General features: G+C 57.6%; 3 protein-coding genes across 7 annotated transcripts in view; 2 read left to right on the top strand and 1 right to left on the bottom strand.

Annotated features, from left to right (window-relative positions):
- The window catches only part of RPRD2 (regulation of nuclear pre-mRNA domain containing 2), a 32801-nt gene extending 27577 nt beyond the window's left edge, over nt 1-5224 (bottom strand). For all 5 annotated transcript variants that reach the window (XR_014493876.1, XR_014493877.1, XM_083374618.1 and 2 more), the window contains exon 1: nt 4951-5224. Coding sequence is in view for 3 of the 5 variants with exons in the window: in XM_083374618.1 (XP_083230744.1) it covers nt 4951-5200 (250 nt within the window). In the remaining 2 variants the exon portion in view is untranslated. The remainder of the gene's footprint in view (nt 1-4950) is intronic.
- Nucleotides 1-12823, top strand: part of ZNF687 (zinc finger protein 687) — a 129890-nt gene extending 117067 nt beyond the window's left edge. Inside the window, exon 10 of the transcript XR_014493871.1 lies at nt 12805-12823. The gene's annotated coding sequence lies outside the window, so the exon portion shown is untranslated. The remainder of the gene's footprint in view (nt 1-12804) is intronic.
- Nucleotides 7400-19692, top strand: NTRK1 (neurotrophic receptor tyrosine kinase 1; the record flags this gene model as incomplete). The annotated part of the gene is made up of 16 exons (XM_083374586.1): nt 7400-7596; nt 9973-10047; nt 10191-10262; nt 11210-11278; nt 12004-12164; nt 12366-12514; nt 12778-12904; nt 13258-13593; nt 14301-14365; nt 14478-14580; nt 16123-16269; nt 16438-16568; nt 16673-16845; nt 17753-17993; nt 18910-19068; nt 19507-19692. The coding sequence occupies 16 exons, from the start codon at nt 7400-7402 to the stop codon at nt 19690-19692; spliced, it is 2391 nt and encodes a 796-aa protein (XP_083230712.1).
- Between the last annotated feature and the right edge of the window lie 262 nt (nt 19693-19954).

Raw genomic sequence — 19954 nt, 5'->3', positions numbered from 1 at the left:
TCCAAACCACCCCAGCCGGACTGGCTGCCATTTGCACTGCGTGACTCCTGAGAAGGGAAGCCCTGAGATTACTTTGCTATTATCTGACAGGTCTTAACACCACAATCCATCCCACATCTATCCTCCACTTAGCAAGAGCATAATTATTGGGACCAATTAAAGACGCCGGCTGGCACACTGCCCCAGGTCTGTAGGGCCAGCCTTTCCTACTGGCCTACATACTAGCTCTCTTCTGGCTGCCGGAGTTGTGGGATAACAACACCCATTGTTCCCAGCCGGCATGAGGAGCGCCCTAGCGAAGCCAGAGACTTTGTGCAGAGGCTGAGCGGGCATGTGCGCCCGAGAGGAGCGTTCCCCTCGGGTCCCGGTGGCCTCATCCAGCACCAGCCATTCAAAGGCAAAGCAAAGGCCGAATTCAGCTTCTCCAAGTTTAGAAAGAAAGAAAAATGGGACAAAAACGTTCTCCCCGCCTGCTTCATCTGCTCCACGGGCAGAGGGGGCCGGTTCGAGTCCCCGGGCTACATCGCATCCTCCTGAGGGACAAAACACGCAAACCTTTGGGGTCTGAGGGTCAGCTGTGAGTGGGGAAGGGTGAAGCTGGTGGATCTTCCTGGTTCAGCTTATTTCACCAAACTATCCCGCCTAATTAAGAGAAACAGCCTCCAAATTTTCCCTTCTCTACTCAAATGTGTGTGTGTGTGTGTGCCCCCCCCCTCTCTCTCACACACAGAGAGAGAGAGAGAGCGCAAATTAAGGGCACTCCCTTTTGCAAAGATGCCAGGCAGGGACAGGGGTCCGGGGACCCAATGCCCAGGCCTAGGAAGGGGCTGAGCCGAGGCTCCTTTTAAAACTGAGGTTGGGTTCCGGTTATATCTAAGACCTCCATAAGCAAGCAGGACCTCTGTGAGGCAGAGGGATGAGGAGAAGAGCCTGGGCCAGCGAGGAAGAATCCCAAGGAAGCTGTCTCTCCTTAGCGCTGAGCCCTGATGCTTCTCACACCAGCGCAGTCACAGTAACCCTCCAGCACACTGAGCACACATTTACTTCTAAGGCACACATTCTCTCTTCCCAAGTTAAGGAATGAGCTGCCTTACTATTTTACACCTGTGGGCAGTGTCCTACTTTCCAGAAATCTGGATTACCAGCTGGGGAGACTCAGATCTGCGGAGTGACCTAGCCAAGCACCACCGTAGGGACGGGGTGCTGAAGATTTGCAAGACTATCGGCTGTCGCCCTGGGCCAGGAAAGGAAAGAGCAAGGGACCCCCCCCCAAAGTTTTCCCTCCCAGAAGCTGACCCTCCGCCGTCAGCCGCCCCTCATCTGGGGCAGGAAAGGCAAATTCTCTCTGCCGGGCTGCAGGGGCCAAAATCCCTGGCAAACCGAGGACAATCCCACCAGCCCTGGCAGACTCTCTGCCCACCTTCCCTTCCTGGATGACCACAGGATGAATTATTTCAACCCCTGCTGGGCTCAAAAGGCAGCTGGACCAGCCATCCTGCTCAGCCGACCGTCTCTTGCCAGAGGCATGAACAAAGAGGGACCCACAGCAAATCCTCTCTGGCTGAGTCCCAAACTGGTGCCCTCCAGGCACAGGGGGACCAATCTCACCCTCAGAGAGGGAGAATGCACCAATCAGCATTAGGCCTGGTCAGCCAGCATTGACAACCAGCTATTCCGCTGGCTGTCAGAATTCCCAACTCTGTGTCCCTGCAACAAATGGAAGTTGTGTATAGACAGGCCAAGGTATGACCAAAAGCCCCAAAGGGAGCTGGTGTCAAACCAACTACTTGTTTTTTAAAAAAACAATAACAAAAAACAGACCGTTTTCTTTGGGTGTTCTGTCTTTGAGGGTAGGAACTATCTAATCACTCTTCTGCAAAGTACTCAAGGATCATTTTATTTGGATGAAGAAAATCTTTAAATAAACAATGACACAATCAACGTATCAACCGGTATACCGGTAGGAGAAACAGCAAATCGCCGATACGCCCTTCAGAGAGATGTTTACAGCCATTCCTTCTCCTGCCATTTCAAAGTGCAGTTTGCACAGATTGTCTTAGGAATTCCTACCATAATCGTGCAAGGACAAATCCGTGCAAAAGGGACCCGGTGAGGCTTTTGGTGAGAGAGCCCTCCTCCCCTAAACATCTCAAGAGGGTTCAAACTGCAGAGACTCCTGTCTGGAGACCCCTTCCTGCCACCCTGGGGCTTCGGCCCTCATTCAACCCAAGGTCAATCTGCTTCTGCTGCAGCAGAGGGCTCCAACCTTGTTCACTCTCTCCAACTTGCAAGGCAGCGTTTCTCAGCCGTGGCAACTTCAAGACATGTGCAGTTCAACTCTCAGAATTCCCCAGCCAGCCAATTTCCCCACCCCACCAATATAAAAAGGTACCACAAAGGGGCGACCACAACGCACAACCACAGCATTTCTGTCCAGTCAAGAGCCAGCAACCGGTGCTGTGTTTCCCACAGGAGCCTAACTCGGCACCGGCTGAAGTGACCAGGGAGAGCTCTGCTTCTAGCCAGCTCTGCTCTCAAGAAGGGAAATTCGTTTCAGGGCCTGGTTTAGGTGGGCCCAAAACTTTGGGACACCCCCAGCCAGTGTAGGGGAAAGATATTCTTCCCCACTGAAATGCCACGGCCGGAACAGCCCCATTCTGCACCCATGGGAAACGAGGCCAGAGGCGGCTTTTGCACCAATCCTGAACTGCCAGACTAGCCATGGTTCCTTTCTTCCACCTTACCAAAAAAACTTCACTCTGTTCTTTTAACTCCATAAAAATTTCTCTCTCTGAGTGTTTAACCCAAGAACTGCCTTAATTTGGAGCATAGCAGATATCTGATTAAAATGTTGAAACAGTAAATTATTTGTTTCTATGGGCAGCCTGTATGCCGCTCCTACCCGTGTTACTCTAGACCACGAATAGGGGTTTTTTTCAACTGCACCACAAAGTTTTCACACCAGCTTTTTTGCCATGTTCTCCTTATGGTGGTCAGTAACATGAGTGGGAAACAGACACCTGTAGCTTGTGGTAATAATTTAACATTTTCAGAAAATGGAGACAGATAATTTTTACAACCTTGATTCTGTGTCTTGGGTGGAAATCCAAGAGAAATTAATGAGATTACTAACTGTGCTGCAGATGGTGATGTTCCCTGAGGGCTGTGGCTGAGACAAACTTTTCATAGCCCTTCAGGATTTTAACCGTTAGGTGATATTTCAAGCAAATATTCACAGATATGAGTTCATGCCAGTCTCCAGATCCCACAAATTCTTAGAAAATCTTAAAAACAAGGCCATTCCCAACATTCAGATATTCAGAGAAAGCATGCATGTGTAAATCCAACCTTTGGATTCACAGCTCAGAAAACAAGAGTAGATAAAGCATCTCTTTTTACTCAGGAAATTTACTATCTTGTGAGAGAAATCAAGTGAATTTGGGAGTGTGGGGAGGGGGAGGAGAGGACGAACAGCCCCTGGGATCAGGCACCCATTCAGAAACTAATCCACGCTACACAAAAAAAGATGCAATGGCCAGGAACCCTTGACACCAACAGTGCTACTCCATTCGCAACCCAGATTTGCATATTTTTAATGCTCCTCCATAAAATGTGTTTTTTGTTCTCTCTCCAAAGACTGAAACACCATGCCGTCCATCTCAATCCGCTTCCCACCTGCCACCCTCCAGATGTGCTTCTGACATCTGGCGAGTCACACCCCCAGCAAGGATTAAAGGGAGCAGGCTGGAACATTAGTCAGGAATACCACTCGACAGACAGACTTTAGACCTTGACCCACCTGCGTGTGTACAGCAATGGTTACAATCTTTACAAAAACACACCAATTTTTCTTAAAAAATAAAAAAATCTCACACGTGCCAAGGGTTTTTGAAAGATGAGGAAAGTCCCCAACGAAGTGGAAATAAGACTCTTAATCAGCCAAACATTTCCTATAACGTTGCAAGTGCCACTTGTCCAGCGACCAGTGAGGGGAAGAGCTCGCCACCAGGAAAATAATCCCCAACCTTTTTAGCAATCTAGCCACGTTTATGGGTTTATTGTGGACCATACTTCCTCCTCAATATTTTGTTTGGAAAAATCAGCCCCGAAGAGAAACAGAGACTGCGCTGCCTGACACATCACAAACGTGGAGCCTTTCCCTTAGCTCCTCTGTGAAACGGGTTGGCACCTGGGCACGATCCCAAGCCAAGCCAAGCCAAGCCAAGGGATAGATGGCCCCTCCATCTGTGCCCAGCCCTGCTTGCACTCCGCGAGCCAGACCCAGAAACGGTTTCAAATGCAAATTATTATTTAGCATATGCTGAGAGCACGACAGAAGTAAACATACGTACACACACACATTACACGTAAGGATCAGTAAGACTTCCACGGGGGTAAGCTGGTCAAGGGAGACTCAATCATCCAGGAGGCCAAGAGTGTCCATCAAACTTTGGTCCAGCGACCAGTGGCCGTCCAGTTCAGCTCTCCGGGCGATGCCCTCCCGCGGACCTTCAGGGCCCCGGAGGGCACCTGGCACCAGCCCACCCCACACCCGCCCCCGGGGGACCCTCGCCCCCTCTCCGCCGATCCAGGCAGGATCCCCCTTGCCAAGCGGAGGCGCCTTTCTCGGTCCCCGGCCGGAGGCCACCCCCCCTCCGCCAGCAGCTCCTGCGCGCCCCCTCCCGCCCCCAGGGGCCAGGGACGGACCGCGGGGAGGACTGCCTGCCCCTGGCCGGGGGGGCGGCGGCGGCGGGGCCCTCCTACCGGGTTCCCGGGCCCATGCTCCCCTCCCGGAGGGAGCCCCCTCCCCCTCCCCCTCCCCCCCGCCCCTCCCGGCCGCCAGCAGGACCGGAGCCGCGAGGGGCGGACCGCGGGGAGGACTGCCCGCCCCCGGCCCCCCCTTCTCTCCCCTCCCCTCCCCTCCCCCCGCCGCCCGGGAGGGTGGCTCACAGCGGCGCATCCAGTGGATCCAGCGGCGGGCGATGGCGGCGTGGTGGCGCTTGTTCTCCAGGCACCAGGAGGAGAGGCCCTGGATGGACTCCATGGTGTTGGTCACCGCCTGCAGCTTCCTGTCCAGCGACGCCTCCAGCCCCGACGAGGCGGGCGGCGACGAGGAGGCCGGCGCCGAGAAGGCCGCCGTGCCGGACGAGGCCGAGGAGGAGGCGGAGGAGGAGGAGGAGGCCTTGCCGCCGGCCGCCATCTTCCCTCCCCTTCGGTCGCACCAGCAACGCCGCTCAGGGCGGGCGCCACTGCGCACGCGCGCGCCCCGCCTCTCGCGCGCCGCGCAGGCGCAGGCGCGGAACCGGTTTTCCCCGCGCGGTGGGGGCGGGGGAGCGAGAGCGGCTGCCGAGCTGGATGGGAGACCACCCGGAAAGCCCCGGGCCGCCCCTACGGGAGCCGCGCTTCAGCAACGGAAGGAAGCGGCGTCCGTAAGGGAACGATCCAGCCGATCAATGAATCGTCAAAGGCGTAATTGCGGAGCGTAAATCCGCGCCTCGGTCCGGAGGGCGCTTGCCGCGCGCGTTTGATTTGGCGGCCTCCCTCCCGGCAGGGCTGCGCTCCGAGGCGTTGCCCCCCCCGTCTCCTCCTCGCTTCTGCTTCTGAAACCGCCGCCAGAGAGCGATGTCCGTCGCCCCTCCACGACGAAGATGCGACTTGGGGGCCTCCCGCGGGTGGCACCGGTCCAGTCGGGAGGAAAAGGAGGAAAGGCGACTTCGGCTCTGACCGGTTTGGTCGGTCCCGAGATCTTTTCCCTTTGGGAAGAAGCCGTGGTGGCCGCGAGTTCCGCAAACCCAGTGCCGGGGTGCGGCGGGCGTCCTCGTGGTCCGCCCAGAAGGGTTGCAGGGTTGGCAAGGGCGGCTCCTCAGCCAATCCCCCCTCCCCTCGAAAAGAAAGCCACACCCGCCTTGGGGTCTAGGACGCCTGAAATAAAATGCAAGCAACGTCTTTGCGTCCGGCTTTTTACTAGCTGTCCCCGAAAGCCAACGCGCGCGAGTGGCTCCACGCTCCCCCTTGCCACGAGTGGGAAGAGAGCCTGGCCCCTCTTCCCAAGTTCCATGGCTGGCTTCAGGCGTGCAATAAGATCCCCGACGGTCCCGCAAAACTCTTTCGCTTTTCTTCTTTTCCGCGAGTCGGGGTTCTTTAACATAAAATAACCCGGATCCTAGTCTGCTGGACAGCTCCTGACTCGCGGGCGCTCTCCTTTCCCCGGGTTTAATTGAATGAGAAATGGCCCTGGGTGCCGCGATCGGTCCCAGAAGCTGTTGCCATCAAAGCAATTAATGCCTTCAAAGTGCTGTTGCTAACTTGATTTTTCTACATCGCGCCCAAATGCAACGGGGGGGGGAGAGAAAGGGGGGGATGTCCTTTAAGTCTGTCAAAATCTGTCAAAACAAATTAGCAGCAGGAGACTCAAGATTTATGGTGACGCCAAAGGCTCAGCCTACCCATGCTTGAATTGCAAAGTCGGAAGAGTCGTCCTCACAACTGGCGATCGCTTTTTTTTCTGCAGCCCCCACCCCCACCCCGGCATCTGGTCCCAATGTTGGGTGAATCCAAGGGGCTGCGTCCCTTATCCTCAGCTCAAAGTATTGAGGGGAGCGGGAGGGGTGTGTCCCTCTTCCCAGAAAAAACTGCATTCTGGTCAGAGAGAAACGAAGTTTCTCCTGCATGCTAAGAAGACTGAGCATTTTGCAGCGTCTTTTGAGTCAGGGGTCCCTCTTTGATCAGCGTTTCTCAACCTTGAGAACTTTAAGATGCGGGGACTGCAACTCCCCGAATTCCATGCTGGCTGGGAAATTCTGGGAGTTTATTTTATTTATTTATTTTTATTTTAATTCCATTTATATCCCGCCCTTCTCCGAAGAGTCAGGGCGGCTTACAAGCTTAGCAGTAGCCTTCATTCTATGTATATGCCTGCTTATTAGGGCTTTCACACACACCCCAGCGGCATTATTACAAAGTCAGCTTATTGCCCCCAACAATGTGTGAAGTCCACACATCTTAAAAGTTGCCAAGGTTGAGAAACGCTACTCTAAAAGATCCTCCAGCCGCGCCTGCCCTTGCCGGCCCCTTCTCAGCGAGGGTCCTGGGCCGAGACGGTCGCGCCGTCTCCGGGCAGTCTCGATGCCGGTCGGAGGCAGAGGCGGCCTCTCCGTCCGCATCCCCGAGACGGCCGCGGGGACGGGGCGGGAGGGGCTGTTTGGGAAGGAGGAGCCTGGAGGCAGCCGCGCCCCTGGAAGGTTGAAAACCCCTCCAGGAATGGAGCAGCTGCCGCGTCCACACGTGCTCCGCAGTCGGGAAGAGGCGCCGGGCAGAGGCAGATGCCCTGAGCGTCCCCCGCGACCCGGGACTCTCCGAGGGAGGCGCCGATGAGAGCGGCTGCTTCTCCGGGTCCGACATGCAGTCCGGGGGGAGAAGCCCGCTCCGCGCCTCGGCCGGGCTGCTGCTGTGCCTGGGCTGGCTGTGCCTGTCGCCCGGCGCCGCCTCGCCCTGCCTGGAGGAGTGCCGCTGCTACCTGAGCGCCCTGCTCTGCCAGGAGCCCCGCGGCATCCGCTCCCTGGCGCAGCTGCGCAGCCTGGAGAACTTCACCGAAATGTGAGTCTCGGGGGGACCCGGCAGGTGGAGCGCAGGGCGGGGAAGGAGGCAGCCTTGCCCCGGTGCGGGAGGCGTCCCTGTCCCCACCTGGCGGGGAGCGAGCGGGAGCGGCGGGTCCCCCCAGAAGAGGAGCGCGGCGGAAGGAAAGTTTGACAGTCGCCGCCGCCTCAGCACCGACTCGGGTCTCGCCCTGGTCCTGCTGCCCTCGCGCTCCTCCAGAAGAGGCGCGGACCCTCCGTCTCCCCCCCCCCCCAGCTTTTCCCCCCGCTTGGTGAGGGTCACTTCAGGGTCGTCGCCCTGAAAACGCCGGCGCGTTCGAGCCCCAAACAAAGGCAGGTGGTTTCCCAAAGGGGGTTTGTTTGCAGGGAAGCCCAATCCGGGGCGCAGGCAGCGGCTTTCCTGAGCGCCGCTTGGTGCCAACGAATAACAGCGCCGAGCAAAGGTTGCAGGAGGCTTTTGTTTTGTCATTAAAACCTGGGCAGGGGGCACAATGAGATGGAGGGAGGGAGGGAGGGAGGGAGGAAGGAAGGGAGGAAAGAAGGAAGGAAGGAAGGAAGGAAGGAAGGAAGGAAGGAAGGAAGGAAGGAAGGAAGGATAGTCTCACTGGGAAGCTCCCCCCCCCCAAAATGAAGGGTTGGGTCCCGCTGATGAGCACCTCCCCTGAGTGAGGGGGGCGCACATAGAGGACACCTGGCAAAAGCCCCACCCCCACTTTCTCAGAGAAGGGTGGGAATAGATCTGACTTGTCCCTTTTTCCCATGGCTTTTGAGAGGTCTTTTGTGCAGCATTGTGTTGCGTCCAGAGGCCCCGATTCACACCCCTGCACCTGCCGTGGGTCGAAACCCACACAATCCTGTGCCCGCAATGCAGCGGAGTTCGTCACTTGGCACGGCTTCACCCCCGGCGTCTTTTCTAGTCCTCCCCCAACACACACACCCTTCGTTCTGCTTTGTGGCATCACCTTTCTCGGATAACCTGGATGTTTATTATTTTATAAGCCTGTCCCTTCTCCTTAGTATCAACTAAAACACTTTTGCTGTTTATAACTTGCAAACTGGAGAGCGTGGGCAATTTTTCTGCTCTTTCACAAATCTTACTTAGCAGCAGGGGCCGTATAAGTTTGTAAGCCGCACAAGCCCAAACATACCTAACGTCATTTTCACGGGCGCTAGGCAAAGTGGTCTGAACTGAAACATTGTAAGGGGAGGAAAATCAATAATTTGAATCCTGGGAACTAAACACATTAGACAGCCGGTAAATATTTCAAAATAGGGCAGTCAGCCGCATTCATTACATTTTTCTGTTAATTTGATTCAAAGAATGAATTAAGGGCAGGGGGAAGCCAAAACCGTCAACACATTAATTGTATTAATTCTTGGGAAATAATGTGTTATTCAGGGTCAATCACCTAAAAAAACCTCTCCAGTTTTGAGGGCTGATTTGTCTGGCCTGAGATTCATTCTCATGGCCCAGTTTGACTTGATTAATTGTAAAATAATCAGGCGTTTCTTCCACTCCAGCTTAACCTTAGTCGCTTTCTAGAGGCTGCTTTTTGTAGGAGTGTGTGTGTGTGTGTGTGTGTGTGTGTGTGTGTGAAGTGTATTTTGGTTTGCTCTGCTGTGGATGAAGGGGCACCATCCTGAAGCTTCAGCGTGCCTACCGGTTCCTGCTAATAGCTCTTCTCTATCTTCTGAACCGCTTAAGTGGCAAGAACTGATGGTCCATTATGCCAAGACTGTTTTTCCCAACATCAGAGGGACCCATCAATTATGCCGGGTGGCAGGAAGCGAGGAGTTCCCGGAAAAGCTGTGGCGAGGTGGGGAGGGAGGTGCCACCCGGTCCTCCCTGGGCTCAGCCAGAGTGAGCCAGCTGACCCTAAGGCTCAGCACAGTCAGCCCCACTGAAGGCCACCGACCCACACGTGGCTCCTGGCCTTCGAACCGTGGTTTGCTTTTTCACTTGGCAATCATAAGAGATGCCTTGTGGGTTCACACCTGGGTCTGAAGTGGGGCAAAACACCACCGCCGATTTGTGACTGTGGGGCCGAAAAATAAAGTATCCAACACGTAGTGACAGGGGGTCAAAACGGAGCCTATAATGGAACTTTTGCTGGTTTCCTGGCTGCAATAAATGAAGTTAAAAAACAACAACAATATTTGCAACTTAGATGTATGTTTTTGTTCTCCCTGTGAAGATTGCAGGTTTTATATTCTGTGTTTTGTATTTTGCCCCGTGTTCCTTTTTATTGAAATAGGATATGAACGGAGCGTACAATATATAAATAAATATGTTACGCCTGAGGGTGAGAGAGGACCGGAGCTGCTGCAGAGCTGAAAGGGGCTCTGCTGTTTCTGAGGCGGCTCTGCTCTTTTTCAGAGTTGTCGAAAACCAGCCTGGGCTGATCAACCTGACAGGGGAAGATCTGAAAAACCCCAGGGAGCTGAAGAATCTGTGAGTTTCGGAGGACAAGGGGGCTTGGCCAGCTCAGGGGGAAAGGGCCGAGGGTGGGCTTGGCACAGGGGCTCTGCCTGGGCACAGAGGGTGGTTCTTCACCCCTTCCTCCCTCCCTCTGGGACTTTATGCCTTTCTTGCAGGACCATCGCGAGGACCCACCTCAGCTTCATTGCTCCAGACGCCTTCAAGGCCAGCCCAAATCTGACCCATGTGTGAGTGTTCTGAATCGGGGCCCTTCTGGCTGGGGGAGGCTGGGGGCTCTCTGCAGAGAGGGTCATTGGGGCAGCTTGGCCTGGGCAAAGGGAGGTTCCCCAGCTGAGGCTCCAAGTCCAGACAGCACTGGCAGAACTTGGACCACCCTCTGAAGCATCTCTCCAAGGTTTCAAGACCTCAGCAAATTGAAGATGGGAGCACTTCGACTCCCAGCGTTGCTGGCTGGGGGTTTCTGGAAGCTGAAGTCCACCCATCTTAAACTTGCTGAGGCTGAGAAAGACGGACTTAAACGATGACCAGCCTTGACCAATCCTCCTCAGGAAGAGGAGCTGATCTCCGCTCCATTCGAGAAGCCCCAGGGGTCCCTCCCGGCTACCCCTCCACGTTGCCCCTCTCCTTTGTTCATTAACAGCTTCCCTGGAACATGATTAATCATTGTTAGGGTTAATGTCCCTCTGCAACGCAGAATGATCGATGGGTCCCTGCTTGGCCCAGGAGAGCCAAGCCAAAGTGACTGGATAGGCTGGCGTTGGACCACCCCCGGGGGCAACGGGCAGCACCAAGGCCAGAGGCAGGCAGATGGGTCAGCTCCAAAGGGCGGAAGCTGCTGCTTCCCTTGGCCCTTGGCCTCCCTCAGACCAGGCCCTGGGTCACCTCCCAGCGAGGGTGGGCGGGATGCTGCTTCCCAAATGAAGAGAAGCCCCCCCCTCCAATGACGAAGCTCAGCTCGGGCACAAGACAGGCTGGGGCTGCCTCCATTTGATGGTAAACTTGGCAATGCAATAAATAGATCTAGAGTGACTGGCTGAGGCTTCTGGCCCAGTCCCAACTGCTGCACCTGTTGAATCCCTGCCTGTAGGGAGAGCAAGCAGCCTGTGTGAAAGGGAGGAGGGACCAGGGGGAGGACTTGGGGGCAAGGAAGTCATTTCCTTCTGTCTCTGTATAGGAATCTGGCCTACAACCAGCTGGAATTCCTTTCCTGGCGAGTCTTCTACCATCTCCGCCTTCAGGAGCTGTGAGTCTCTGCACACACACAAACACACAAACGCAGAGAGAGAAAGAGAGACTGATACCCTTCCAACTCACAAAGTTTGGTCTTGTCCTTGATTTGTGGCAGAGCCCCTTCTCCCCCTCCCCCTGCTATCTTCCAGTCTTCAAATCTTACTGAGCTACAGCTGGACTTTGCTGAACCAAGCAAAAGATTTTAGAGTCCTTTGAATGTCCAAGTTGCTTCGTTTGCTCTGATGGAACCCGATTTATTCCTTGCAATGCCTGTCAAGCCTCTCCTGCAAAATATTCCCACCTTTTTGCTGAGGAAAGGCCTGATCCGGAGGGAGGGGAGGCGACGGTCCCCTTCCTCGCAGTGGTGCTTCTCCCTTGGCCGAGTCCATCTTCTTGGCATCCCTGTGAGGTGCTTCCCTCCTCGGTCTGGATTGATTAACTCAGAATGAAACAGGCCCGGCAGCTTCTGTTCCATAATGCAATTTGGAGAACCACTCCGCTTTAAGCAAGTATTAAAAGATCAGCGTGGATAAATTGGGTTTCTAATCAGGCTTGGCAAACGTCACTCTCCCCCTTTAATGCTATTCTGGAGAGCCGGAGGCATTGACAAAAAAATTAAAAATAAGGGAATGGATGTTCTCTGGAGTCCCTAATCTGGATGGAAGCTGGCGAGGGGGGCTGTTGCAGCTTTATCAGCCTGACTTTGTTTTCTCCCCCCCCTCCACTTTCTCTGGGCAGGATCCTTGTGGGGAACCCCCTCCGGTGTGTTTGTGGACTGCTGTGGCTACAATCCTGGCAGCAGAAGAGGCAGCTTGACTGGGCAGGCAACCAGTCCTTCCAGTGCCTGCAGGAAGACAGGACCCTGGTTCCCGTCTTCAACCTCACCCTCTCTGGCTGTGGTAAGGCAGAGCCCTCTGGGTGGGGGCCCCCCAGCCAAAGTTCACCGGATGTGGGCTGCCTTCCTGCACGGATGCTACTGCAGCCCAGTCCAGAATTTTCCTGGCTCCTTTTGCTGCTGCAAGAGAATCCCTCCCCAGCTAGGGGGGGTGTCTCGTGGGGGCTACCTCAACCCCCCACTCTCCCCCTCCATCCCTCTGCAGATTTCCCCAAGGTCAGGATCCGCTATGATCCCACCCCGATGGCAGAGGGCCAGAGTGTCAACCTGACGTGTCACATCACAGGAGAGCCACAGCCGGTGGCAGACTGGGATGTGCCCCGGGTGGGGGCTGAACGCCCCCTCAGGACCAAGGCAAGTGGTGGGTGGTGCCGGCCTGGGAGCGACCTGGAGAACGCCCCAGTTGGTTGAGAAGTGGGCCCTTAAAGCAGAGAGGCAGTCAATTCGGCCGCCTGGCGTTGCCCTTCCTCTCTGTAATCCTGGCTTGGGGTCCAAAGGCTGGGGCTTTAAAAGGGGGAGGGTGTGCTCGAGACGGCCCAGTGCCCCCCTTCGTGCCAGCCTGAGAAGAAGGGCAGAGGGGCCGGCTGGCCAATGACTCACGTTACTTGCTCTCCCAGAACTCGGAGTCAGAAATTGTGCTGCAGATCAGGAACGTCTCTCCCAGCTTCAACCTGCAAAACATCACCTGCCGAGCAGAGAACGAAGCGGGCATGGGGGAAGCCGTGGCCCGGCTGAACGTGACCTGTAAGGGGAAAGGAGCAGGGGTATCAGAGTGGGGGGGTCCCTTTTGGCTGGCATTCAGCGAAAAGGGCTTGGAAGAAGGTATTAGCTACCTGTGTATGTTTGGCGGGTAGTTTTTCCTTGCAAGAAGTTAGATTTAGGGCCTCTGAGCAAAGAAATAGGGTGGGCTGCCTCCTCCCAAAGTGGTATAGTCCAGCCTTGGCGTGCGTGACTCTACCGCCCAGCGTGTTGCAGGGAGCGTCTGGCCCAAACACGGCGGTCAAGACAAGCAAGAGGAGAATTTGAGAAAGGCAAAGGGCCGGCCAGTTTGGGGTGCCCCCCACACGCCCCCACCTCCGTTTTCCCCCTTTCCGCAGTCCCAGCCGTGATTCGCACGGTGGGCCAGGCAGTCATGTACTACCGCTGGTGCATCCCCTTCTCCGTGGACGGCAACCCCACGCCCAGCATCTGGTGGCAGTTCAACCAGCAGGATCTCCTGGAGACGCAGATCATTTACACCCAGCTCTTCCCGGAGGACGTCCCCACCACGACCACCGTCCACGGCTGCCTGATCCTCGACAAGCCCTCGCACTTCTTCAACGGCAACTACACCCTGCTGGTGGCCAACGCCCTGGGCTCGGCCTCCTGCACCACCTACCAGCACTTCATGGACCTCCCGGACCCGAACTTCCAGGAGGAGGAGCCCTTCCATGGTACCAGGCTCTGCCGCCCGAGGTTGCTCAGGCCGGACTTCTGGGTTGGGCACGGGGTGTGTGTGTCTGCCACCCTGATTCCCCCCCAAGGGCCGAGTAGTGCCAGAGACGGCAGGAATATTGAGAGTGGTGCACAACTTGGGGAGGACCCAGCCCCCTGCCCTGCGGTCTCTGTCTCAAGAGCCCTCCGAAAGTGCCCGTGGAGGCAGGCTTTGCTGCCGGCGTGTGTGCGCGCGTGCGTGTATTTGTGTGCAAGAGATGAGGAGGAGAGAGAGTCCAATTTGGGGGCTGTTCATTTGGGGGGTAGCTGAGCTTTGGAGGTTCGCCAACGTTCCCCTCCTTCTCCTTCTCTTTCCTTGCTGCTAAGGCCCCCTCACGCCCGGCAGTAAGTGTGGCTCTCTTTTGCCCCTGGGGAGGGCGAGGGAGGAGGGCCCCACCCCGTCTGGGATGGAGGAGGGCCATCCAGAAACCGGGTGATTCCCAAGAGATCCTCTCTCTCTAGGGTGAAGGCACCCCACAGGGACCCTGTTTCCCCCCGCCCAGCTCAAGAGGGCAGAGATGGCGGGGAAGCCAGTCTCAGGAGGGCAGCAGGCTGGGTGCCCCAGATGCGGCTGGGGGGGAGGCCAGAAGCTCAGCCGCTGCCAAGGATGGGGGGGGAGAGCGCTTGGCCAGAGATGACCTGGTTCTGCTCTCTCTTTTGTGCCCAGGGACGGAGGGCACGAATGGCACGGAGGGGGGAGCCGTGGAGACCTCGGAGGAGCACCCGGTTGGGGTAAAGGGCCAAGCACGAGCACCTCCTGGGGAGGGAGGGAGGGAGGGGGAGCCTTCTTCTCGGGAGGGGGGCAGCCGAGGGTGCCACTCTCTCTCTCCCCCCCACTCCGCAGATCTTTGTGGCCGTGGTCCTGGCTGTTTGTGCCTGCATCTTCCTGTCCATCATGCTGGTCATCCTGAACAAGTGTGGACAGCATTCCAAATTCAGCCTCAAGCGTAAGTGGGAGGGGAGGGGGCTTCAGCCCCCCTTGCTTTGCACTGAGCCAGGGGTGGACTTCTCCAGGGCTGGATATTTTTTGGGTTAGAGGGGGGGCCTGAGGGCTGGTGAAGGGAAAGTGACAGGGTGAGGAGCAGCTGTCCCCCCCCCCAGGGCCTCCCCCCTTTTCATTAGCCTTCCTCCTCCTCCTCCTCCTCCTCCTCCTCCCCCTTCAGGCAGGCATCAGCTGCTAATTCACTGCTGGAATTGATTCAGGCTGTAAATGGGCTTGATCGGCCTGAATCACCCCCAGGGGGGCTGGAAAGGCTGCAAAAGGCAGTGGGGGGGGGTTGGGGGGAGGGAAGCAGCAGCCACTTGTTGTTGTTGGAGTCATCCAGCCCCCCCTCCCCAAACACACTCACACCCTTGCTACGTGAGTGCTGCTCCTGCTAAGCTGGCAGAGAAGACCAGCCGGCTCTGCTTATGGGGCTGCCAAGCCTCGAATGGGGGGGGGGGCTCTTAGGCATGCCAGTTGCCAGTTGCCTCCTTGCTCCGCCCTCCCCATTGCCAGGTAGACTTCCGCCACTTTTGGCTCCTCTTGCAAACACTTTGCAGGATTGGGTGGAGGGGAGACCACGGGGACCCCCTGCCCAGGTCAGCCTGAGCCCCTTCTGCTCCTGCCTGGAGAAATGTGAGACCGCCCTCGGAAGCCCACCACCCCCTCCTTCCACAGAGCGGCTCTGGAGCCGTTATCTCCCCCTCACACCAGTCTCCAGCAGCCATGCCTGACGTTGATGAAGATGCATGGGGAAGGGCTGGGGAGGGGGGCTCGGACCCTCTCACGGTAATTACTGGAGGCTTAAATGCTCTGCTGACGGCTCCCCTGGGACGGCCTCCCTTTCAGGAGGGGGGCTCCAGATTGCCGCGGCAAACACGCCCCTCCTCGCCCTCTACAGGCCGCTCAGATAACAGACGCGCTCCAGCAGGCACTGGTGGCTGCGATGGGCACGGGGTCCTCTCGTCTGCCGGGTCTGGGGGCTCCCTTGGAGGACCCTCTGGAGGAGGGAGTCTCGACAGCTGAACAGCCTGGCCTGGGCCTGAAGCTGGCCAGGGAGGGCCTGCTCGGGCGGGAGACCACTAGGAAATCCAAAACTGGAAAGTCTAAGAACGTCCCGGGACAAGGCTGGGCGAACCACCTCAGGAACACGTGCATGGATGCTCGTCCAGAGTTTGCAAAAAAAAATGCAGCTTGGTCTCTCCTCCTCGTCCTCCTCCTCCTGCTGGTTGCAAAGGCTGTTTCTAGACACTCTCCTGGGATCGCACTTCCCAGAGGCAATTTAAACCCTTCCCAGGTGGGCTGGACTCGCACCGCAGGTAGCCCACCAGTGCTGGCCACACCAAACCCTTCCTTGCCTGACCTGGCCGGGCTCTTTGGCAGCAAGGCCGCCCTCCCATCGGTGAGCCTCCCTCTCTCTGTGGCCGTCTGACTCCTGACCAGCTGAGCAGCGGGCCTGGCCCCCAGCCGCTGGGCAGTTTTGGCAATCCCCTGGCCTTCCCCACAGGGTCCGGGGTGTTGGCTCAAGAGGATGACCTGGCCATGTCGCTGCAGTTCATGGACGTGAGCAGCAGCCCCCGCTCCTCCCTGGAGAGCAAGCTGGAGGGGCTCAAGAGCAGCTTCGTGGAGAACCCCCAGTACTTCTGCAACACCCGTAGGTGCTCGGGGCTGGGGGGGGACCCATGCTCCACTGCTGGGGGGGCAGAGGAGCCCCAATTCTCTGGCCCCTCCTGGTCCCCAGCTGGGCTCTCTCGCCTGCTGCTCTCGCCCAGGAGAGACCCTCCCCTGCTGACACCCCCCCCGATGCTTGGCTTCCCCCCAGCCGTCCGGCACATCAAGCGCACAGACCTCCTGCTGAAGTGGGAGCTGGGCGAGGGGGCCTTCGGGAAGGTCTTCCTGGCCGAGTGCCACAACCTCAGCCCCAGCCAGGAGAAGATGCTGGTGGCCGTCAAGGTGAGGAGCCCCCCGCCCCATCTCTCTCATCTGGGAAGGGGCTGCCTGGAAGGACCCCAGGTGGCCCTGCTCCTCACTGAGCAGCCCCCTCCCTCTCTCCGGAGACCCTGAAAGAAGCCACGGAGAGCGCCCGGCTGGACTTCCAGCGGGAGGCGGAGCTGCTGACCGTCCTGCAGCACCAGCACATCGTCACATTCTACGGGGTCTGCACCGATGGGGAGCCCCTCACCATGCTCTTCGAGTACATGAAGCACGGGGACCTCAACCGCTTCCTCCGGTGAGGGACTGGGATGCTCAGAGCTTCTCTCTCTCTCTCTGCCTCTCTCTGCCTCTCTCTCCTCTTTCCTTGTCCAGTGGTTGGTTGGATCCCTGTGGCCCACAACTGTCCCACCTCGTTCCTCCCTCCTCACAGCTCCCCCCTCCCCGGCCTGTGCCTCCCCCCCCTTTCTCCATTACTGGAGCAGCTTCCCCAGCCCTGCTCTCCCTCCCTGGCTAATGCAATCTTCCCTTTGCAATATTGATTAGATTAGTTGTCTGAAAGGCTCAAATTGAAGGGGATTGCCATCAGCTGGAATAATCGGAGGCTCTTTCGATCGGCCCCCAGGTATTGCCCGTAGGCGAGAGCTGCCAGCCTCCCTCGGACGGGCTGGCAGAAGCGCAGCTCGGAGGGTTACGGTGATAAGACTTGGCATTAATGGAGGGTGGCTGCCAGGGCCTCGACCGGCTCTGCCAGCCGGGCTTTGGCTGGGGGAAGAAAGTGGAGAACTGCTTTGGGAAATGGCCCCGGACTCGCCCAGCTGGGGGGAGGGGCTATCCTGCAGGCCCTGGGCCAGAGCCCGAGGACCCCCAGCGGTCTTCTGGTGCAGCAGATGGGAAGTGCTCCTCGGCTGGGCTTCCTCCCTCCCTGGCCCGTTGTGATGAGATCTGAAATAGTTTGGGGCTTCTCTCCGGCTGTGTGACTGACCCTCACTTGTGGGCAGATGGGGGAAGAAATCTCTTAATCACCTCAGCTGCAGTCCTGCCATCCCCACATCCTTCCCGAGGTTCTCAGATTTCAGGTATAAGTTTGCAAAAAGAGAAGAGGACCGCCTCGTGGCTGGCACAAAATCCAAGGAAAGAGCAATTTGAGCGCTCCAGGATCAAAGCAGAGGAGGGTCTCAACCCCCTCCCCTCCTGCCTTGCAGGTCACACGGGCCTGATGCCAAGATGCTGGACAATGGGAACGGCCAGTCCTTTGGCCAGCTGACCCTGAGCGAAATGCTGCAGATCGCCACGCAGATCGCCTCTGGCATGGTCTATCTGGCCTCCCAGCACTTCGTCCACCGGGACCTGGCCACCCGCAACTGCCTGGTGGGGCACGGCCTGGTGGTGAAAATTGGGGACTTTGGCATGTCGCGAGACATTTACAGCACCGACTACTATCGGGTAAGGACGGGGGTGACTGCAGCCTTCCGGGGAGTTTGGGACCACCCCCCTCTGATTATCCCTGACCTTGGCCGGACTCCCTGTGGCCAATTTGGAGTCTACTGTCCCGCTCGGATGCCCCTCTCTCCTGGCTGGCACTGGTGCTCCTGGTTACCCATTACGTGGGAAACTCTCCCCCTGGCTTCTCGGGGGCTTCCTCCTCTGAGCCTCCCCCCCATAGGGATCCTCGCCAACAACGCCAACGCCTCGGTGCTCAGGAGCATTCTGGGCTTCTCCGCTTTTCCCAGTGACCCTACCAGACTGATGGTCAAGCAGCGGCTTCCAGCTCCCCTTCTGCCTCCCAGACAGGGGGCACCTGGCCGGGCCTGTCCTCCCTCCCTCCCTCTCTTTTTCCCTTTTAGATTCTCCCCCAGCCTCTATTCATATTTAATGGGGCCTGGGGTGGAAAAACCTATAAGCACTTAGCCAGTGGAAAGACGGGGAGGGGCAGAGCACTGCTATTTAATGGTTAATTAAAAGGGGGGAGACGGCACGGAGCAAGAAAGCAGATGGAAGCTGGGAAAGTCTGCGGGGAAAGAGACAGGAAGGTTCCCGTGGAGGAGGAGGAGGAGGAGGAGGAGGATCTTGGTTAAGTCCACTTACTGGAGTGGAAGGGAGGCCATCTTGGGCAGAGGTCATGCCCGTCCCCAAGGCTGCCAGGCCCCCCAAATACTGAGGGTGCTAAGCGCCCCTCCTGACTGGCGTCTCTTTGGTGCCCTCTTCCTGTGCCCTCCATTCTGCCTGGCAAGGAACAGGCCCAGCTCTAACCCCTGCCCTGGCACATGTGGCATCTTGCTGCAACTCCCCTGGGCTCTGAGCACGCGGACCCTCTTGCTTGGGCCCCCCACCCGCTCACCCCGTGCCTTCCCCTCTGCAGGTGGGGGGCCGCACCATGCTCCCCATCCGCTGGATGCCTCCGGAGAGCATCCTCTACCGCAAGTTCACCACCGAGAGTGACATCTGGAGCTTTGGGGTGGTCCTGTGGGAGATCTTCACCTACGGCAAGCAGCCCTGGTACCAGCTCTCCAACGCAGAGGTAGTGGGGGGGGGCTGCCGGTGCCAGATGATGGGAGGGAGGGGCACGCTGGGCCTCACTCCCATCGCCTCTGAGCAGCTTTGCACAGACAACCGCCTTGGGGTTGGCAGCGGTGAAGGAGCCTGTCCAGACCGCAGCCCACGGCCAGCTTTTGGAGAGGGCGACACCCCAGGAGTGAAAGGGCAGGGCTGGGTGAGCAAACAGGGTAGGGGTCGTCTCCCTTCCCCAGGTTAGCCAACCCGACTTTCCTGCACAGACGGCCACTTTTAGCTGGTGCCTTTTGTTTCCCGGGATGAGAACCCACCCAGAAGTGGAAACATGGGCGGCTTCTAGGCGATGCTCTTGCTGTGAGAACCGAGCGGGTGGTGCTGGCCCTGTGGGGCTTTCTGGGTAGCCCGCCAGCCAGCCAGCCAGGCTTGTCCCTCTCACGCTTTGCAGGCCATTGAGTGCATCACCCAGGGCCGGTTGCTGGAGAGGCCTCGGACCTGCCCCTCGGAGGTCTACGACATCATGCAGAGCTGCTGGCAGAGGGAGCCCCAGCAACGGCAGAGCATCAGACACATCCACAGCTGCTTGCAGACCCTGGTCAAGGCCCCTCCGGTGTACCTGGCTATTCTCAGCTAAGGGCGAGGGGAGAGGGGGCAGTTGCCCCAGCTTCTTCATCCATCCAACCAACCAACCATCCATCCATCCATCCATCCAACCAAGCAACCAACCAAGAAACTCAACCCGTGCAAGATCTGTTTCCTGAACTGCCTGCCAGGGAAAATGAGGGTTCCCTCCCGGAAATGCAAAGCGGTTTCTTGCCCTGCTGTGGGCATTTCCCCACCTTGTGTAAATAAGGGCTTGTTTAGGGGAAGAGACCCTGACCCGCTGGTGAAGCCCA

Source organism: Vipera ursinii (assembly GCF_947247035.1).
Source record: "Vipera ursinii genome assembly, chromosome: 15".
NCBI classification, from domain to species: Eukaryota; Metazoa; Chordata; class Lepidosauria; order Squamata; family Viperidae; genus Vipera; species Vipera ursinii.
This window is presented reverse-complemented; position numbering and strand designations above follow the sequence as displayed.